The following is a 19,928-nucleotide window of genomic DNA, read 5'->3' as shown; positions in this document are numbered from 1 at the left end:
GAGAGATGAAATCTTTGTGTTATCTTTGTGAGCAAGGAAATATCCTTTAAGACACAACTGTGGTCTCTGGAATGTGTAATAAAGCAACGGTTAGGAACCTCATGGATTTTTCAGAATCGCACGACTGACTCGTTAGCTACACGTGAAGCGATGAGGAGTGTAAGACGAAGGTGAAAGGCCCCGTGTTTTTTTTTAGAAATCGAGACGGCTAACCCATCGAGGAAGTTCAGTGGTTTTTTAAAACATTCCATCCAGGACAAAACAGAATAATGCTGTTCAGTCTCATAGGAAGCTGCAGTAGCATTATAAGCATAAATCCAAGGGGGAGATACGCAAATTTCAAAAAGCCATTTTGAAACGAACGGAATCTCGTTCTCTTGTTCTGTGACGATAAAGGATTCTGTTGACCTGGGTTTCGGCTCCATGAGAGTGCCACATCGCTGAAAAGCCGTGTTGAAGCGCATTCTAAGGTCGCATTATCTGTTGAAATAAACATCGCACCATAAAGCTGGATAGACTGTACGGGGAATAATTTTCTGTGAATAATTACTAATAGATAAGGGAGAAAAGTCAGATAAAGAAATGCGAAGTCATGCTGGAAGGATACCGTGGGTTCGAGAAAGCCCCCACTTTTTCTTCACAGCTTTCCTCTAAAAAAAGGAGTGAATAACATTGAAAATTAATAGATCAATGTGTCGTAGATATTTAAATAAATAAGAAACATTGCATTGTGAATTTCGTGGTATTCGTCATTTACTGAGAATTTTACTTATATTTCAGAGGAATTAATTGCATACAGTAACGTTGAGGGGAAGTAAGAATGGGGTTTGCTGAGTATATGAAGTACATGCAGGTTAAAGTTTGATTCAAATTGAACATAATAGTGGATTATTCCACCTAGATTGGACATGGAGAGATGAGAATTTGTTGGGCATTGGATGGCGAGCTCACTGTGAGAAATATATATTGTAATGTTATTTAGGAGTTGTGTTGATCATGCAACAGTGAGGTTCAACTACTGCAGTGAGGTTCAACTACTGCTAACTAAGCTAGTGGGCCAGCAAGTTGGCATACTGATGGTGGAATAGTGGGGGTAAAGATGTACACGAACAATGAGAGTAGATTAAGTTGTTTTGTCTTTCATGCTTTTCACCAAGGCTCATTTGAGTGGTTATTGTCTTAATGTAGTGTTGTTTTGTGTTATATTGTCTAAAATATAATGTACCCACACACATGTGGTTTATTTGTCACAGTTCATTTTAAAGTCAGCCACCTCATGGCTAGATCTCATCTCTGAGAGTCCATTGGGTTAATGAGTAAGAGGTCCTTTTGTTCTTCAGGCCACATGTTTGAGTTATTTGACCCCATGAGGTCAGGAGTCATTCTGTTAGACCAGAATCATGTGTAAGACAAATCATTGTTCTTTTGTCACACTTTGAATTACATAACATTTGATTTTGCTAAATCAATTTATCTATAAATGTTGTAGTTGTAGTTTGGTGTTTGCTAACATTTTTAGAAACGACATGGTCCTACACTTGGGTCAAATTACATTACTGTGATCGGATTAGTGTGCTCTGCAGGTTTACTATTGTTCTGACCAAGCAGTGGGATTTTTAAGTACAGGGAGGTTCTTTCATAGTGTGTGAAATATGCGATGCTGGAAACATGTAGGTGTTGAAAAACTTAGTTTGGGTAAATATGTCACAATGGATGAAACGGTTATTAGAGGGAGTTTTTGTAATATCATTAGTAGACATTAATTGTGTTTTTAAGTTTATGAAGAAAGAGTAGAAAGTAAAAGGGAGGTTTTTATAAGTTTGTCAGTCAGAAGGAATCTGTTAAATGGTTAAGCATGACAGAGGTGCTGCACAAACGAGGTTTGCTCCAGCCATCTCACACTGTTGCATAACACAGAGGTGATTGATGAGGGAAGCTTGGGCAGGAGCAGGCAGCTGCAGGGCACAGGGAGGAAAGAGAAAGAGAGACAAGAGAAGTAGATGTTTTGAAGAGTTCAGAGAGAGTACAACTTGTATAAAGTTAAATGAAGCTTAGCGCAAGTTCAGACAGGAAGACCTAACACTCCGTATTGCGCGTCATGGCAATACTTGCTCCCTGCATCTAAATGACAGGGAGCGCCTCTCCTCAGCTAAACCTATCACGCCCCTTCATTACAGGGCTAATCATCGCACCTGTTAACCCCTCTATATATGCTCTCCCCTGTTCTATCAGCTGTCTTCCAGGTGTCAACGCGCAAAGCTGGTAGTTTATACTCTTACACCTTTAAACACTGGATACAAAAAACAAAACAAACGCTCAAACATGCCTAATTCAGACTCTTCAGAGGACTTACCTTTTTCGAAGGATCTCGATCCCATCTCCGATACCCTTTCAGAGGCAGCATCCAACTCTGTAACTCATCGTCGCTCCAGCTCCCGTCTGAGCGCCCGCAGCGGCTCTCGCTCAGCAGAAGCAGAATTCCTCATCGCCCACCTCCAGAAGCAGGGCATCACCCCAGCCCCAGATCTCCTGCTGTCTCAGCTCCGTGATCTGGCGGACCAAGCCTCCGGCGCGGTCTCTCAACCCAGGCCAGCAGCCCCAGCCAGCCCCCCCGGAAGAGGGCGAGGGCGCGCTCGCGGCCGCGGGGGCAAAAGGCTTAAAAAAGCGAGTCCTCCAGGAGCTCGCCCGGCCAAAAAATCCCACACTCTCCAGGTTCACTCCAGCGGGGCTCAGCAGCCCAGCACCGCTCAGCCCGGGAGCTCCGGCACTCAGCCCCCGTTCGACAGTAGACTAGCCAATACGCTGCAATCTTTGGCAAGCTCCATGCTATTAATAGGCGCTCGCCTCCAGTCCATGGAGAAAAATCAGGCCGGAGCTTCAACCTCTCTGGCGGCCCCGCCGGGCCAGGATTTTACAACCGGCGCGATAGCTCCCGTTTACACCCTGACTTCCGCCCTCCCGGCTCCTCTCTCAGGTAGGCCCTATATCCCCCAAGCCGCTAACATCTCCTCACGGCTCAGGGCAAAAATCCTTGACGGGAAAGACATCAATTTGGTCAGCCTCATCCTGCCTTCCCCGGAGTGCGACAAAGCCATCGCCACGGGAGGAAGCATTACTGCGGTATTTAAATCCGCAGACCCCCGGCTCCTCAAAGACCTTTCGATAGGACAATTTCTGGTAGCATTCAGCATTTTCCGCGATGTTCTCTGCACAGTTTACCCTGGAAGGAGAGCGGAATTAGACGCCTATTTGGCCATGATCGGAGATCTTCACTTAAAATATGGGAAACTAGTTTTCTATCAATACCACAAAAGCTTCTCCAGCAAAGCAGCGCTACACTTAGCTCATAGCAACATCCGCCTGGACTGGTCCGTGCTGGATACCGAGCTGCTCGTTATGGCTACCGGCGGGCAACAGGTAGTTTCATGCATTAGCTGTGGAGCGCAGGGCCACACCTCTCCGCTCTGCCCTTCAGTACCTCTCTCCGGGTCTAGCGTTTTCCCCACGCAGTATCCTGGGAACATCAAAACAAACCGTCAGGTGATTAGGCAAAGGGACACGAAGATTTGCGGTGCTTTTAACGAGAACGTGTGTTCTCAACAGTATTGTACTTTTCTCCACATTTGCAGTACGTGCAGGGAGGCCCACCCGAGGTCAGTCTGCCCCAGGCGCCGGCTCATTTTCCCGCGCCAGAATCAACGTGGTGGAAAAACCTTTTAAAACATCACCCATCGACTCCCATTAACACCACACATTTAGCAGCTGCACTTTCGACTCACCCAAATCCCGTGTTCGTTGACTATCTGCTGTCAGGGCTCTCTCAAGGGTTCAGGGTAGGGGTTCTCTCTCCCCCCTCAGTGACTCTAGTGGCAAAAAACATGCAGTCAGCCGCCAAAGAACCCACTATAGTCTCTCAGCTCATAAAAAAAGAGCTCAACAAAGGATATTTAATCGGTCCTTTCCAGTCCTCTCCGTTCCCGGTGTTCCGAACAAGCCCAATAGGGGTCGCTACACGCAAATATTCCGAGAAGAAAAGGCTCATCTTCGATCTGTCCGCTCCTCGCGCTGGGCCGTTCTGCAGCATCAATAGCCTTATTCCCCCCGAGTATTTTTCACTTCACTACGCTTCAGTCGATAATGCCATTAAGCTTATCAAATTTGCAGGGCAAGGAGCGTGGCTCTCCAAAGCGGATATCACGGACGCATTCAAAATAATTCCCATTCACCCATCTCAGTGGCACATGTTCGGTATCAGGTGGGAATCAAAATTCTACTTTGCTGTCCGCCTAACCTTCGGGTGCAGAAGTAGCCCCTGTATCTTTAATTCTTTTTCCGAAGCCCTCTGCTGGATCCTCCTGAACGTCGTTAGAATCCCCTCCGTTCTTCACTTATTGGACGACTTCCTCCTCATAGATCCCCCTCGGGACAACTCAGGCGACTCTTTAGCAAAACTCCAAACATGCTTTCAGGAGTTAGGTGTTCCCCTCTCAGTAGAGAAAACGCTAGGCCCCAACACACGCCTGGGCTTTTTAGGCATTACACTCGACTCCGTAGACATGGAAGCATCTCTCCCCACGGACAAACTGCAGCGCATTCGCGACATCTCAAAAGCCTTCTGCGAGCAACAAGTTATCACCAAGCAGCAGCTTCTCTCCTTGCTCGGGCACCTCAATTTCGCCATGCGTATCATCCCTCAGGGGCGCTCTTTTATCTCCCGGCTCCTGGATACAGCGTCGGCTGCAGAAAACCTCCATGACCACGTCTTCCTAGACGAAGGCTGCCGCTCTGACCTACGATTTTGGTCCCTCCTGCTCGCACACTGGAATGGCGTCACCTTCTTCTACGACGACCTCGTGTACTCCTCCGACTCCATGAGATTCTTCACGGACGCTGCCCCATCCGTGGGTTTTGGGGGGTTTTTTCAGGGAGAGTGGTTCGCAGGCTCGTGGCCTCCGACATTTCCCAGCCATGCCTCTTCCTCCGCTCTGCATGAGATCTTTCCGATCGCTGTTGCCTGCCACGTGTGGGGGCACCTCTGGCCCCGGAAGCGGATCTCAGTACTCTGCGACAACCAATCAGTGGTCGGGATTATTAACAAAGCACGCTCCCCGTGCCGTGACATCATGCCGTTCATGAGAAGCATCACGTGGTCTTCCATCACCCACAATTTCCTCATCTCCGCACGTCACGTTCCCGGCCACCTTAACCCAGTGGCTGATTCCCTCTCTCGCTTCCAATTTCAGAAGTTCCGGAATCTCTGCCCAGGAGCCAGCGCTCAACCCGTCAAGATTCCTCCCCTGCACCTCCTCTCTCTCTCCTAGATAGTAGCCCCCTAGAAAGGCACCTCGAATCAGCCAGATTCTTCATGAGGAAAGGCTTAGCCACTTCCACCCTTAAAACATACGATTTCGCTTGGAGAACGTTTGCGATGTTTTGCTTTTCCTTAGGCATCACTCTTAAACCCGTTCTCATCTCCACCGTGTGTGCCTTCATGTGCTACTGCGCCACTGATCGCCACCTCAAACCTCAATACATCCGGGGCCTCTTAGCGGGAATCCAGTTTAACGTTCGCTGTTCCGATCCCGGCTTTCCCAGCCTGTTCACAAACCAGTCTGTCAAACTCGTCCTCAAAGGTCTCATTAAAACTTACCCCCCCGTTTCAGACCGGAGACGCCCTATTACACTCTCCACTTTACACCTCATGCTCTCCAAGCTTAGAAGCGGGGTATTCTCCCCTTACATCGATGCACTACTCGACGCTCTATTTCTCCTAGCTTTTTATGCCTTTCTTAGACCAGGCGAATTTACCACCGCTTCCCTCACTTTCAATTCCAATAGAGACGTCAGCTTTTCTGACTTATCCTTTCACGCCAGCCATCTTAGTTTATATCTTAAACACTCCAAATGCGGCGGCGCCTGCTCCGTCATCGCCGCCCGCATCGATTCTCAATTCTGCCCTTATAAAGCCATGATCAAGTTTCTACGGCTTAGACCTACCTCGAACCCCCTCTCGCCATTATTCCTCATCTCAGGGAATTTTCCTTTAACACAAAGACAGTTCAACATCTATTTAAAACAAGTCCTCATTAAATCCGGGTTATCACCCCTTCTACACACGGGGCACTCCTTCAGAATAGGCGCAGCTACTTCCGCTGCCAATCAAGGCGTCTCGTCCTCATCCCTGCAACAACTCGGACGGTGGTCCTCCTCCGCTTTCTCATCCTACATCCGCCCTGACCTCAATGCCGTGCTGGCTATCCAAAGGTCTCTCCAACCTTAAACAAATTGGTACGTATGCATATAACTGGTGGTGGTTCTTAGCATGTCAGCACGTATGTTGCCCTACGGCTCATGTTCAATTCTGTTATTTAAACCTGCATGTCCAGGCTGTAAAACCTTCGGGTTGTATAATGTGTCCCTGGTTGCCAGGTTGCAGGTTGCCCCGCAAAAAATGTTCGGGAAGCCTCGCACGTTCCGGGCACCCGGGGCACTGGTCGGGTCGCTCGGTGCGTCCGGGTAGTCCCCGCTCACCCGGGATGCCCCGTACGTCCGGGACGCCCTGTACGGCCAGGATGCCCCCTCCGGGATGCCCCGTACGTCCGGGAAGCCCTGTGTGGATGCCCTGTACGATCCAGGATGCCCTGTACGGCCAGGAAGCCCCGTATGTCCGGGTTGCCCTGTATGTCCAGGATGCCCCGTTCTTCCGGGAAGCCCCGTATGTCCGGGTCGTGAAACCTCCGGTCCGTATTATGTTTCCCTGCTAAAGTCAGGTTACCCCGCACATTCGGGAAGCCTCGCACGTTCCGGGCACCCGGGGCACTGGTCGGGTCGCTCGGTGCGTCCGGGTAGTCCCCGCTCACCCGGGATGCCCCGTACGTCCGGGACGCCCTGTACGGCCAGGATGCCCCCTCCGGGATGCCCCGTACTTCCGGGACGCCCTGTATGTCCAGGAAGCCCCCTCCGGGTTGCCCCGTCTGTCCGGGATGCCCCGTACGGCCGGGAAGCCCTGTACGTCCAGGAAGGATGCCCGGGAGGCATCAGTCGCTTATATCCTCACATGTATTAACCTCCTTTTCATCCATAGATTTCCGCCGCATCCCGCAAGGTAAGATTCACATTCAGTACTTCATCCTGCATTCTTTTGGGGGTTCATCGGAAATGGTTCTTCCCTTCCCGATTGATATCCTACTAAAACTTGGGCCTAATCGCCAAAACAACATTCATTCATTTGTGATGAACTGTCATCATTATGTTCCATTGATATAATGTGACCGATAATAAATATGTATTCCATACATCATGTCTCTCCTGATTGAAATGAAGCTTAGCGCAAGTTCAGACAGGAAGACCTAACACTCCGTATTGCGCGTCATGGCAATACTTGCTCCCTGCATCTAAATGACAGGGAGCGCCTCTCCTCAGCTAAACCTATCACGCCCCTTCATTACAGGGCTAATCATCGCACCTGTTAACCCCTCTATATATGCTCTCCCCTGTTCTATCAGCTGTCTTCCAGGTGTCAACGCGCAACCCTCCTCCACCCCTTCGCCTCCTGCTTCCAACTCAGGGCCAAGCTTAACCTTCTCCCTTCCAACCGGACCTAACCACTTATAACCACCACCAGTGTCTAGACCCAGGGGGGTTCATCGGAAATGGTTCTTCCCTTCCCGATTGATATCCTACTAAAACTTGGGCCTAATCGCCAAAACAACATTCATTCATTTGTGATGAACTGTCATCATTATGTTCCATTGATAATAAATATGTATTCCATACATCATGTCTCTCCTGATTGAACTGCTATTCTGAATATTGTTATATTGTTTTGTGAGTAAACATGAAATAAAAATATATTTACTAGATATAAGAACAACATGCTTATCTAGGTTGACAGAAAACTGCTATTAACCAGTTTCAGCAGCTACTGTCCTATCTGTGTTCTAAAGAGAACATACGTTGCATTTACAATTCATATTAAGGAAGTTCACAATTGATACCATTAAATACCGTTTTGGATTAATAGGGCGTGTCTGTCAAACACTCGTGCTCAGATGGAATAAAGTGTTGAGATGTTCTCAAGAGTGGGAGTTTTCAAAATGCTTTTTAGTTTGTATTGAAACAATTAAGTGATAAGGACAGAAAAACTGTTCCGTGATGATTTCTTTAGGTTTTAGCTTTAGAAATGGAGATTACATTTTGTGAGGAAACCTTTCCACCAATAATAAGTGTTCAAAAATATATATTCATTAACTGTGATCAGATTACTTGTTTTTCAATTATAGCGCTAAATACAGTTAGTTTTGTATTTTGTTACAGATCTAACCTGCTTGTAACACAACTTAGATGAACAATTTCAAAAAGAATAGAATAAGCAAGTGGTTAAAGGGGGTTTCCCTGTTTGGCTCATTTGATTTAGAACTGAAGTAAGGAAGAATAGTGTTTTGTGAGAACTGTCATTCCTCATGGTTTTTAAAGATAAATCATCAGTTTGTATGGACTTTGATGTAGAAATAGGATCATGGTGGAGAAGTAAGACATTGTTTGGTTTCAAATTAAAGAAGATTTTAAAGATGAAGTTTATTTTATTTTTTCCTGACTAGAATTTTAGAAGCAGGACTTCAACTAGACAAAAGAGATTTTACAATGTGGTTTTACTACTTTTAATGAAGTAAAGAATCTGGGTAGACTACTGCCATTGGTTTGTTTTAACATTCACATGTTTCAGCATTCCTGACCATATAGACACTCAGCCGTTTTATTTTGTAACTCTTTGGGGAAGAGATTTAAATTGAGTTTTTCTCCAGTTGCTGATTTATTGTGATTACAGCGGAACTGGATAGTTGTGCGCCACCTTTGGGTTGTACTCTGAATCAGTGTGTTGGTGAAGAGTTGCTCACTACAGAAACAGAAGAACTGTGCAAAGAACGCATCTCTGAGGAGGGTTTGACATTTTGCTTGTACCTCGTTGCCAAGGCAACAGTGGTGTGAAGAGGAACTGCAGTTTTGGGGGATTCCTGCTGTGCAGAGGACAACATGTGTCTGCTGATTGTACCACATTGATCCAGAGGTTCCTTCCCCCTCAGGACATCCCAGTGCAAAACAAGAGTTTCATTGATCCAATTGACTACAGCTACAGAGGACAACGCATCACTGACTGTTCACATTATGACAAGATCTTGAGACAGGCTGGTCTCAGATTGTTCAGACTCTGAAGAAATGATGCGATGATTTGACAGCATAACTGTGCAAGAGTTTTTCAGAGGGTGGTGTACAACAATAGGTTTAGTGTTTGAGAAGGGAGGCTGATTGTTTAAACGATGGTCTGGAATACTGAAAAGATTAAAGTTTAATATCCTTGTTTGGCAAACAAGACATCTGATTATTAGGTCACACATAATAATCTAGACATATAAACTAACTATTAGTAAAGGGATGAATGGATTTCATATCCTAGGGAGGGTTAGTTATGTTGCGAATACTTCGCAGGGTGTTTGCTAATGTATTTTGAAGAACAAATAACAAGGACACAAGTCCAATTTTGTTTTTAGAATAAATTGTCCATTACCAAAACTGTTCACCTTGTGTCTAGATTTGGACTTTGATGGTAAGGGAGTATTTAGGCTTATTTTTATACATCTGACATTTTAAAATATGTTGGCTATTCACTAGATAGACATTGGTTAAGAACTTTTGTGAAGATTGAATATTTGTTCCAATTCTAAATATTCCTATTTAAAAAGTAATTTTAGAGTAAAGAAGGCTGATGCTGAAATGGTAAATAATCTGGGGCCTTCAATCACCCATTGTAATGGTGCATATTATTGACGACCAATAGGGAGGAGGGGTCACTCGACCCACCCTGCAGTGGGTTTTAAAATCTTACTTGCAGCTTCACAGGAAGCGCACGGCACCAGATTATGAGTTTAGAAGACTAGCGTCACCACCTCCTAATGGACATTCATTTAGTTAGTAATTAACTGACATTTAGAGATGTTAAAAAGTAAAAAACATACCTACCATGAGGGATAATTTCTAAGTTCAGCTACAAACCATTGATGAAATTACTTCTGTTCTTAGGTCCTTGATAGAGGAAGGAGTGATTGTTACATGTTCGGACACCCAGGGTTCCACACACGGTTAAAGACGTTAACATTGTTTTTTAGGTATACCAGAATTGAAGATACATGAGTATAATGACCGATGAAGAGCTACACAGGTCCTAGTAGAGGTTTGACTCAAGATAATTGTGTGCACAAGTTTCTGAAATAGATCTATTGGACATTTTGATGTGGATTATATGTTGATGAACTGCAGTGGTGTACAATGGGGAAGTGACATTTTTTGCCTAGACACTTTTCAGGGAATGTGGGAAACAGCTGTTCCAATGAAAAGTTAGAGATAGCTTGAACTTGTAATTGTGAATTAATAAATGATGGCGCTCCATATATACAGATTTTTATAGACAAAGGATACTGGCCTATGCTGAAACATCAAAGTCTCTGCAGAGCACGACACATGGCCAAAAAGACTGAGACCAACTGACCTTTGACCCTGACCGACAGGGTAACTTGAGAAGGCACTGTCAATGACTGACTCTGAGGTGAACCTGACCAAACTTGACTTTACAACCTGACAGTGTGAGTGTATGTCTGCATCTGATCAATGCAACTGCATGATTTAAAACAATGACTAATCAAGGATGTTTTTGGACTAACACATTATTTCTGGGGCTCTGTGGGAAATGAGAGGTTTCCTAACATTCCACAAAAGGGGAAACCGCACATGTGACCCGTTTCTAATCTACTTGATGATATTTCACTCCCACAGGAGGTGGCAGTTTGCAGAATGTGAAACTCAAACTAAAACATGAAGATTCTGTTTCTTTGAGAGAAACACTTCATTTCACTGAGGTGTTTACTGTGGAAATGATGGATGTACATTTGTGAATAATGTTTGGTATTTTCTTATAATCCATTATTACCTGAAGGTTTTCTTCCCATACAGGATTTTGGTTACACATGAGTTCATGTGTAAAAAGGGGGAGTGTAAACTTCACAATCTACATTTTTCATTTAGGGACTGAAAGGAACCTGCTGCCCCAACTCGATTGTTCAATCTGACCATTGATTGACAGTTTTAGAATTGACCTGCTCCATATCTGGGGATAAGATACTGTTTGATGAATGTTGACATGTTTCTAATATTGATTGAGTTATAGCAGGTAACACAGATAAAGAATCAGTGGCCAAGGGGCTACCAGAGAGATGTAAGTCCAGAATAGAATACTGAAGAAGTTGACCTGTGAGTAATGTTTCAACTAATGTTTCAACAGGTATTAAAGTAACTGAGGTTTGAAATGTAGAAAGAACATATTTACAGTTAAAGCTAAAACATAGTAATGTAATGAGACAGAATTTAATTTAAACAACATCATGTAACTAGCCTGGTAAAGAAGTAAAAGCCATAGACTTTATTGTTTAGGTCATTATGGGGATATACATTTCATCTAAATGTATAATAGAAAGACATTTGATGACAGTTTGTTGGAATTCTGTATTAATTTTTTCAGCGGGATAATATCTAAGCACTGACAGGTAAAAGCAGTATCCCCAGGAAATCATTCACTTTGTTAGTATTGTGATTTTGGTTGTTTTTGAATCCATAAGATTAGTGTGTTTCTTTACCAGAAACATTAGCAGTTCAAATCATATTTAGATTTTTAATGGGATCTCAAGGATTTCATTTAAAAATAAACACAGATGCTTGTCAGAAATTCAGAGCTATTGAAATATGTTATTTAGTTTACCTAAAGATGTTGGGGTTCTTATTTAGTTGGCACAGTCCAAGTATTAAGATTCTGAAGCTGCACTATTAATTTAGAAAACCTGTTCACAGACGTCTGTTGTTTTAAGACACCCCACCAACAGGCTCCAAGCGGCCTACGCAGTGGTGGGTCAAACAGCCGAGGGCCCCGGAGCCCTGAGCGTAGGCTTGAGGGATTTGTATCAGATTTCTCCACACAGGTTGCTGAAGCCAAAAGGGGGACCCGAGACGCAGGAGGCTGACACAGCGGAGTTCGTCTGGCTGAAGGTCATCAGGACAAAGTGGATGACTCACCACCAGGAGACTGCTTCTTAGCACTCAGCTGCCCCCTCATGGTTCCTTCACTGCCATGGAAAGTGATGTCCTGTTCCCAAAGATTTCAAGTACTTTGGGTCTCAGTTTCTGATAGATTTATACAATATTGGGGGACAGACACAGTAGAAAATAATGATAGTAGATATGTTTCAAAATGCCTTGTGTAAGTTTATCTCTTGAGAATTAGATAAAAAGGGGGGATTGAAGATTATTATCATCTGAATTTTTCTTCCACACTTGCCCCTGCTAACATCTCAGTAAATGAGCTAGTACATCATTTTAATTCAAAAATGAAAAATGTTATAGATGCCATTGCTCCAACTAAGGTAAAGGAAGTGACTGGGAAGAAAATATCTCCATGGAGAAAGGCCATGACCGTGAGAGCAGAAAAAAGAGAGTGTCGAAAAGCTGAACGTAGGTGGCGAAAAACAAATCTCCAGGTTCACTTTGAAATCTATAAAGAGAGACTTGGCCTTTATAATTTGGAATTGAAAAACGCACGACAGTCTTTCTTCTCTGACATCATTACCAAAAACAATGCACGTGCCTTGTTTGCTACCGTCGACAGACTAACTAACCCCCCAGTGTCAGTAGCCTCTGAATTTCTATCCACCAGGGCATGCAATGATTTTGCCTCCTTTTTCACTGACAAAATTCAGAAAATCAGACAAGCAGTCAGTGCCTCTGCATCAGGTACAGTAAATGTGTTGTCCCTATGTCCACCTAATATCAATTCAAACACCATGACACAATTCCATCAGATTAATGATAACAACCTAGAGGACATTATTCAACTTCTGAAATCCTCCTCCTGCCAACAGGATTTTTCAAAGATGTTTTTCGTTGCATGGCCTCAGATCTACTTCATATAGTAAACAAATCTCTTCAATCAGGTATTTTGAGAGAGGTCTGCCTGCAGACCTCCACTCTCAGGACAGTTCCGGTGCAGACCTCCACTCTCAGGACACCTCCACTCTCAGGAAAGGAAATGCACGCTAAGAATTCCAAAATAAAATCACCACTACCAGTACAGTGTAACTTTCCAAACAAGAAATGCACGCAAATATAAAATCGGATCGTGACACTTATTATATACATATGTATATATTTATATATATATATAGATATATACTGAAGATTATTATCATCTGATATTTAAGAAGTGTGTTACATTTGAAATGGCAGAAAGTCTTGTTGCAATTTCCAGATATTAAAAGAGGTCCCTTGAGTTTCTCTGGTAATTATCAATAGTAGCAGTTAAGTGAATACTGTTCAAACAATACCTGTGTTTGTGTTTTATATTGATTTCTCTGTTTTATCCTTTCATAAATGTGAGGACTAAAATGGCTACAACCATTCTGGGCTGGTTGGAGTAAACAGGGTTTTATTGCTCTGTGGGGGAGGTGTAGGTATGCAGGACAGGGGGCTAGGTTAGGTATATGAGAGTATATTCTGCTTAACCTCTTAAACCCTGAGCCTGTTTTTCAGGTTTCAGGCTCGAAAATGCTATGCCCAAAACAAATGACTATAACTTAACTTCTAAAAGGGTTATATGAATAATTTCTTTTATCAAAGTAAGGTTACATCTGTGAGTTGGATGTAGAAGTGTCAGAATAAATATAGATGTTTCTGTGTCAGAGTAAATTCAGATGGTACATAGTAAAAAAAGGTAAATTCTTAACTCCGCCTAAAAAAAACCCATTACTTATAGTGAAAACCACCCTTGAATTATGGTGTGGTAGACTAAAAGCTTTAGGAATCCAAAGTAGAACATATAATAAGTACCCTGTATCAAGATTGATGCAAAACAAGTTAAATTTGACCTTTTTAGAGAGGTTTAGCAAAAAGTAGCCTTTGGGCACATTTTGGCACATTTGGATACCATCAGTGCCATTTGACCTTTTTCAGGTACCATACTGTAAATATAATTTTATTATCACTATAGGTAATCATTCCATAAATACAAGTGTTTTTATAAATTACATTTCTTTTTTTTTTGTATGTAAATGGTGTGTGTGTGTGTGTGTGTGTGTGTGTGTGTGTGTGTGTGTGTGTGTGTGTGTGTGTGTGTGTGGACTTTGCCACAGTCCTTACATGTTTATCACCCGACTAACACTTATAGGAAGGTTTACTTACACAATAAAAATTAGGAAACACAGGATAAATTTGTCTCCAACAGGAGCAGATTTATTTTAAAAAAATAACACTAAAAAACCGAAATAACACCACAAGCATTTTTTTTGTAAACACTGGCAAAAAAGAAAAAATGTCCACAACCTGAATGTGTTTAGTGTTTTTGAATTGAGGCACCAGGCACTTAGTGCAGTAGATAGGTCTTCACCGTTGTGAGCACCTCCTGAGCGCGGTGGCATCTTCCCCATAATACTTGGGAATGCATACGAGTGATGATGGGGGGAATGGTGGTGCGGCTGCTGCAGGGACTTCACCCCTCGTGTCTGCAGCAAGCTGCTCCCTGAAGGACTTCTGGGTGTGTGGCTTCATCCTGCCGGGGTCACCCCTCATCTTGTGCAGCTCCTTGTGGAGAAGGAAGCTGTTCACCACTGCAGTGTCCAGAAAATGGTAAAAACAAGTCTTGTACCATTTCATGGTTTTGTGGTGAACGCTGTAGTACCCAATCAAAGCATCGGACACATCCACGCAGCCCATGCTTCTGTTGTAGTCCACCACAGCGCCAGGAACGGTAACAATCTTAGTCTGCCACACACTAGCCCGTTTCACTTTTCTCCTGACAGTCTGTCCACTGAATCAGAAGATGCAGAGGGAGGCTGAGTTAGTACTGGTGCAGACGTCCGGCGGCGTAGCTTGGATGTTGATGGCTCTGGGGCAACTGTATGCTGATCTGATGCACGTCGTAGCTCGGATGAGGCAGATGTTGATGGCTCATTTGATACTCGTCCTCATCACTGTGAAAACAAAATGTGGAAAAAACAATTACTTTGATTACTTCACTGGCTTATTCTATCAAAAATGTAACTCAAATCAGAAATAATTCCTCCATTTAGCCTGTGTGAAATAACAGTATATATATATATATATAGACTGATATACAATACAGCTTTATTTATAAACTGCTAATAGTCAATGTCTGTAGAACTACAAAACAGCATCCATTTGGCGTGTGTGAAATAACAGTATATACTGGGTTGATATACAATACAGCTTTATTTATATACTGCCGTGTTATAGTCACGAAATACAATTATCTATTGATAAGTGTTCACCAACACGATGTTACCATTGTTTTCGTTTCTCACAGAACAATGTCTGTAGAACTACAAAACAGAATCCATTTGACGTGTGGAATAACAGTATATGTATATAGACAAGGTTGATATACAATACAGCTTTACTTATATACTGCCGTGTTATAGTCACGAAATACAATTATCTATTGATAAGTGCTCAGCAACACGATGTTACCATTGTTTTCTTTTCTCATAGAACAATGTCTGTCGAACTACAAAACAGAATCCATTTGGCGTGTGTGGAATAACAGTATATATATATATACTGGGTTGATATACAATACAGCTTTATTTATATACTGCCGTGTTATAGTCACGAAATATAATTAATCTATTTATACGTTCACCAGCATGATGTTCCCATTGTTTTAGTTTCTCACGGAACGATAACGCTACGACAACAACAAAGCGGCGTCCATGTTGTATTTTACGAGTGTGGAATTACTATAGATTACATCAAATACACAACTAATAGATACAAACAGAGAGAGTACATACCTTTCCTGAAGTTCATAATCAAGGTCTGATTGTTGTCTGACTGTTCTGTTGCCTGCTGTTGTCTCTGTGTTGTCGCTTTGCTGTGTTCGTTGCTGCTGAGCTGGAGCGGTTGTGCACCTGACTCTGCTGCTAGTCTGTGCGTAAAGCAGCCGCTGCTGGCATTATTCATACTACGCAGGATCCTATCTCTGGAACCCATTGGTCGATTTGGGTGATTGACACCTTTTTTGAAACTTTAGAGCCAATAGAATGGAGGGAGAGCTAGTAAATCCCGCTTTTAATTTACATCAAGGAGAGAGAGGCTTGCGTAAACAGCACATTAGACACCCTGAGCCCCGGACTGCAAAACGTTTTACCTACTCTGCGGCCATGAATGTAATGATGGATTATCAACAACAATTCTAAAGTGACAAAGAGACATTGGATTAACCTTGAGCAGCGTTTTTATTCCCTTGAACACGACTTTTGATCACAAAACAGAAACGGTAAGACATAATTATTGTTTTGGTTTAGAACACTGTTGTTGTTTTCTTGCTCTGTTCTGGCTGATAGCTCATTGAGTTTGTGTCCTACAGTGATGATACTTATATCAAAATAATCTGTGGAGTATCAGCTTTCAGCTGATATGTAGTTTGTGCAGAACATATTAAGTTTTAAAGATCGTTTTTGCTAGTTAGCACCGGAAGTAGCATCAGCCTGTTTTCACTAAGGGCTAATGGTAATGCTTCTTGTGAGACTTGTGTTTTGTTTCGGTAAAAATGGCTCATATCTTCAGGTTGCTGAGTTTTTTCCCGTTATTTGAGTATAAGACATTCATAGGTTTTTAAATATTAAGAAGCCCCCAGACGCTGTCTCCTGCAGTGACGCGTTTTTCCCCCGGTATCTGGGGGGCCGGGCTTAAGAGGTTAAGATCTCTAGCAGGTCATGTTTCAGGGAAGTCTACATATCTTGAATAGTATATGTCTTGGTTTAATTACTTTGTATTAATAATAAGCAGTCTGTGTAACCAGAAGTTGGAGATATGAGAGATGAAATCTCTGGAATGTGGGGGGATGTGTGTGTGGAGGCTGAGTTAACTCCACCCCTTCCTGTGTGTGTTGGTATGAAAGCCTGTTCATCTTCAACGCCACTAATTATTTTAACGCGATTAACGCATGTGTATTTTTTCCCTCGGCCGCCCCGTAGTTTCCGATAGCATCGAGTTTAAAATACCATCTACAAGCTGATGGTGACAGCCCCGCTCCTGCTGCCTGCTTGCGGCAGCAGACCACACTTCCACGCTCACCGGCAGGCACCGACTGGCCATCAGGAGGACCGGGAGGGTGTGTGTATGTGTCGCTCGAGCGAGACCTTAGGTGCATTGTTGTTGTTAGCATCTGGTGCTAGCTAGCTACGCTAACGGATATAAGGAGCCGTTTAAATGAAAACAGAGGAGCGACATTTCGCCGACAACTGCGCCGAGCACTTGACTTTATGCAGGAAGCCAGACAGTGGGACATTGTACGAAAAGTCAGCACACTCAGGCTCTGATAGTGCACGCAACATGATTGCAGCGTCCAGGCAGCTCCCGTTCGAGCATATGCCTCGAGTTGCACAAAGCTCCAACGATCCATCACACACACACACCATTTGTATTGTATTATTGTATGAGAGGTTCCAGGTTGAATTAAGGCGAATATTTGTAATGTTCAGAGGTTGTTGTGTTTAATATTCATGAGCATATTTGTCATTGTTCAAATGATAATAAACATACATATAAAGCATATTTGTCCACTCATATGTTGATAAGAGTATTAAAAACTTGAAAAAAATTCCTCTAAGGTACATTTAGAACAGATCAAAAATGTGCGATTAATTTGCGATTAATCGCGATTAACTATGGACAATCATGCGATTAATCGCGATTAAATATTTTAATCGACTGACAGCCACAATTATTACCTTTTATAATTAAAACAGATTATTGTTTAACCCTCGTCCTGGTTGTTTTGAGTGTTCCTTCTTTTAAAGCAAACTCATAGGATCTGCGCGGAGAAGTCAAACCTTCTCCTTCAATACGGACACCTTGTAGGCCTATTGTTGTTACTATCAGTACAGCCGCAGCGCCACTTTCCGAACAGGAAATGCACGCAAATACAAAATAAAATCGTACGGACACTTATATATATTTATTTATTTATATATAAATACGACATCATGTATTTTAGTTACACCCGCTAGACAACAGTGGAAGGTTCGAGAAACAACCGTGTTTGCCGGGTGTACCACGGCGGAGGTGGGAAGGTTCCAGCTGGGAACCTCCACCCCGCTGCGGGATCCTTGCGACCCCTGGACGGTGCGTCTTGGTGACGCTTCATATCGGCCGGCCCGGGAAGGAAGAGACACGCAGAGTGGGGGAAGTCCCCCGCCCCAACGCAGCACACCCTCCCGGCCAGGGCACGAAGCCGGGAGGGTGTTTCTCCTACAGAAAGGGGTAGAGAAATGCAAGAAGAACAAATGAAAACGCTCCTACAAAAGTTCAACTACAATTATGAGAAATGGAGAACACAAGTGAAAACAGCTAAGCGGCCATTATCTCAAACAACAGAGTCTTTATCTGAAGATTTGCTTAATGACATAATTCATGATGTCACAAGTTTGTCAGAAGATGTCCGACATGTTTATGAGGATCTGCGTACAATCTCAACTCCAGACCAGGACATGCGTCGAAGAGTGGATCTGTGTGCAGAGATTTCTAAGTTTGTCATCATCAGAGCCTCAAGTCTCCTGGATGGAAAGGTTTCAGAAGGAGAAAAGAAAGATTGGGCATTGTTTAGAAAGAGAAGCAGAAGAGTTAAGACATCGTTCAGAAAGAGAGGAAGAGGAAGCTAAAATTAAAGCTTGTCTAGAAGAGCATGTAGCTCTACAACAGACTCTGGATGACAAACGGAGAAAAATACAGCAGTTGTGTTGGGAACACGGCGTGCAAAAGTATACAGGTCGTGCTGCAGCTAGATTTTCCTGTCCTCTGTCAGAAGGTGTTGGCGACGGACGTGCAAGGAAGAATGGGTTTCCACAGGCTGTTCCAGTTTAACTACTTTATTGATTTCCAGGGTAGTACATTTTACATGCAATGGTAGTTGGATGGGTGTGTGAATGGGTGTGGTAACTGTAACATAAAGATAAACAGGTATGAACAAACATGTAATACAGAGGGACAATGACTAGTGACCGGGCAGACAAAGAAATGGCACAATTAGATGGCCTATGCTGCCCTCTATTGGCCAAAGGCCGCAACAGAATGGCGATTGAAGTGACACGTTATTACATAAAGTAATTAACTATTACAAACCATCACACATGAACAACATACAGGAATGCACACAATGAAGTCTCTATAATGACTACAATATAAAGAACACTGCATACATTTGGCCCCTGCACAGGGCCGGACTGGGACAATAAGTCAGGCCGGGAATTATACACCCAGCCAGGCCACTACCAGTTTTTTGTGCCATTTTGCTGGATTTATTTGTCAATATTTACAGCGTTGCTGCCCGTAGTTATAGCCCTCTAAATCTACTTCCAAAAAATAAACATGGAGATGGGTTACTATTTAAACAAATGTGCAAATCTATTTAGGAACCTATTCATGTGAACATATTTTAAGTGGGAGTGGACCTCAAATCCTATAGGGGGGTCCGGGGGTATTCTCCCCCGGTAAGATTTTTTTTTTTAAATGTTGGACTTAAAGTTGGGGTAGGTCATTTTGGAGAAACCAGCTGGAGTGCACTAGAATTTGAAAATACACAACCGGAACAAATCTGCCACTTCCTCACAGAGCCCCTCCTCCAACACACACGAACGCTCACATGACCAATGAGGGCACGAGATAAGTGTGTGCACAGATGGAAGGCTGACAGGCAGGTAGGCCCTCCAGTTACTTTAGCCGGGCCGGCTCAGATGATTGGTCGTGCTTTTTACAGCGCCACGGCTTCCACAGATGATATTTTTTAATGGATTTTTTGTCAAAGCACTTCAGATATT

The 19,928-nt window shown here is 43.4% G+C and overlaps 1 protein-coding gene across 1 annotated transcript; it reads left to right on the top strand.

The window, feature by feature from the left end:
* The first annotated feature begins 2,845 nt into the window (after positions 1–2,845).
* On the top strand, positions 2,846–6,160 carry LOC117462778 (uncharacterized). The gene is made up of 2 exons (XM_034105096.2): positions 2,846–3,540; positions 3,630–6,160. The coding sequence occupies exons 1-2, from the start codon at positions 2,854–2,856 to the stop codon at positions 5,319–5,321; spliced, it is 2,379 nt and encodes a 792-aa protein (XP_033960987.1). The 5' UTR covers positions 2,846–2,853; the 3' UTR covers positions 5,322–6,160.
* The last annotated feature ends 13,768 nt before the right edge of the window (positions 6,161–19,928 follow it).

Source organism: Pseudochaenichthys georgianus, chromosome 17 (assembly GCF_902827115.2).
Source record: "Pseudochaenichthys georgianus chromosome 17, fPseGeo1.2, whole genome shotgun sequence".
Lineage (NCBI taxonomy): Eukaryota > Metazoa > Chordata > Actinopteri > Perciformes > Channichthyidae > Pseudochaenichthys > Pseudochaenichthys georgianus.
The sequence above is the reverse complement of the archived record's forward strand: the minus strand, read 5'-3'. Positions and strand labels throughout refer to the sequence as shown.

Bases quoted from the DNA above. Each gene is read 5' to 3' on its own strand.
- LOC117462778 (XM_034105096.2), top strand. From the start codon at position 2,854: ATGGAGAAAAATCAGGCCGGAGCTTCAACCTCTCTGGCGGCCCCGCCG. The intron at 3,541-3,629 runs GTGATTAGGCAA...CCACATTTGCAG, and splicing joins ACATCAAAACAAACCGTCAG to TACGTGCAGGGAGGCCCACC.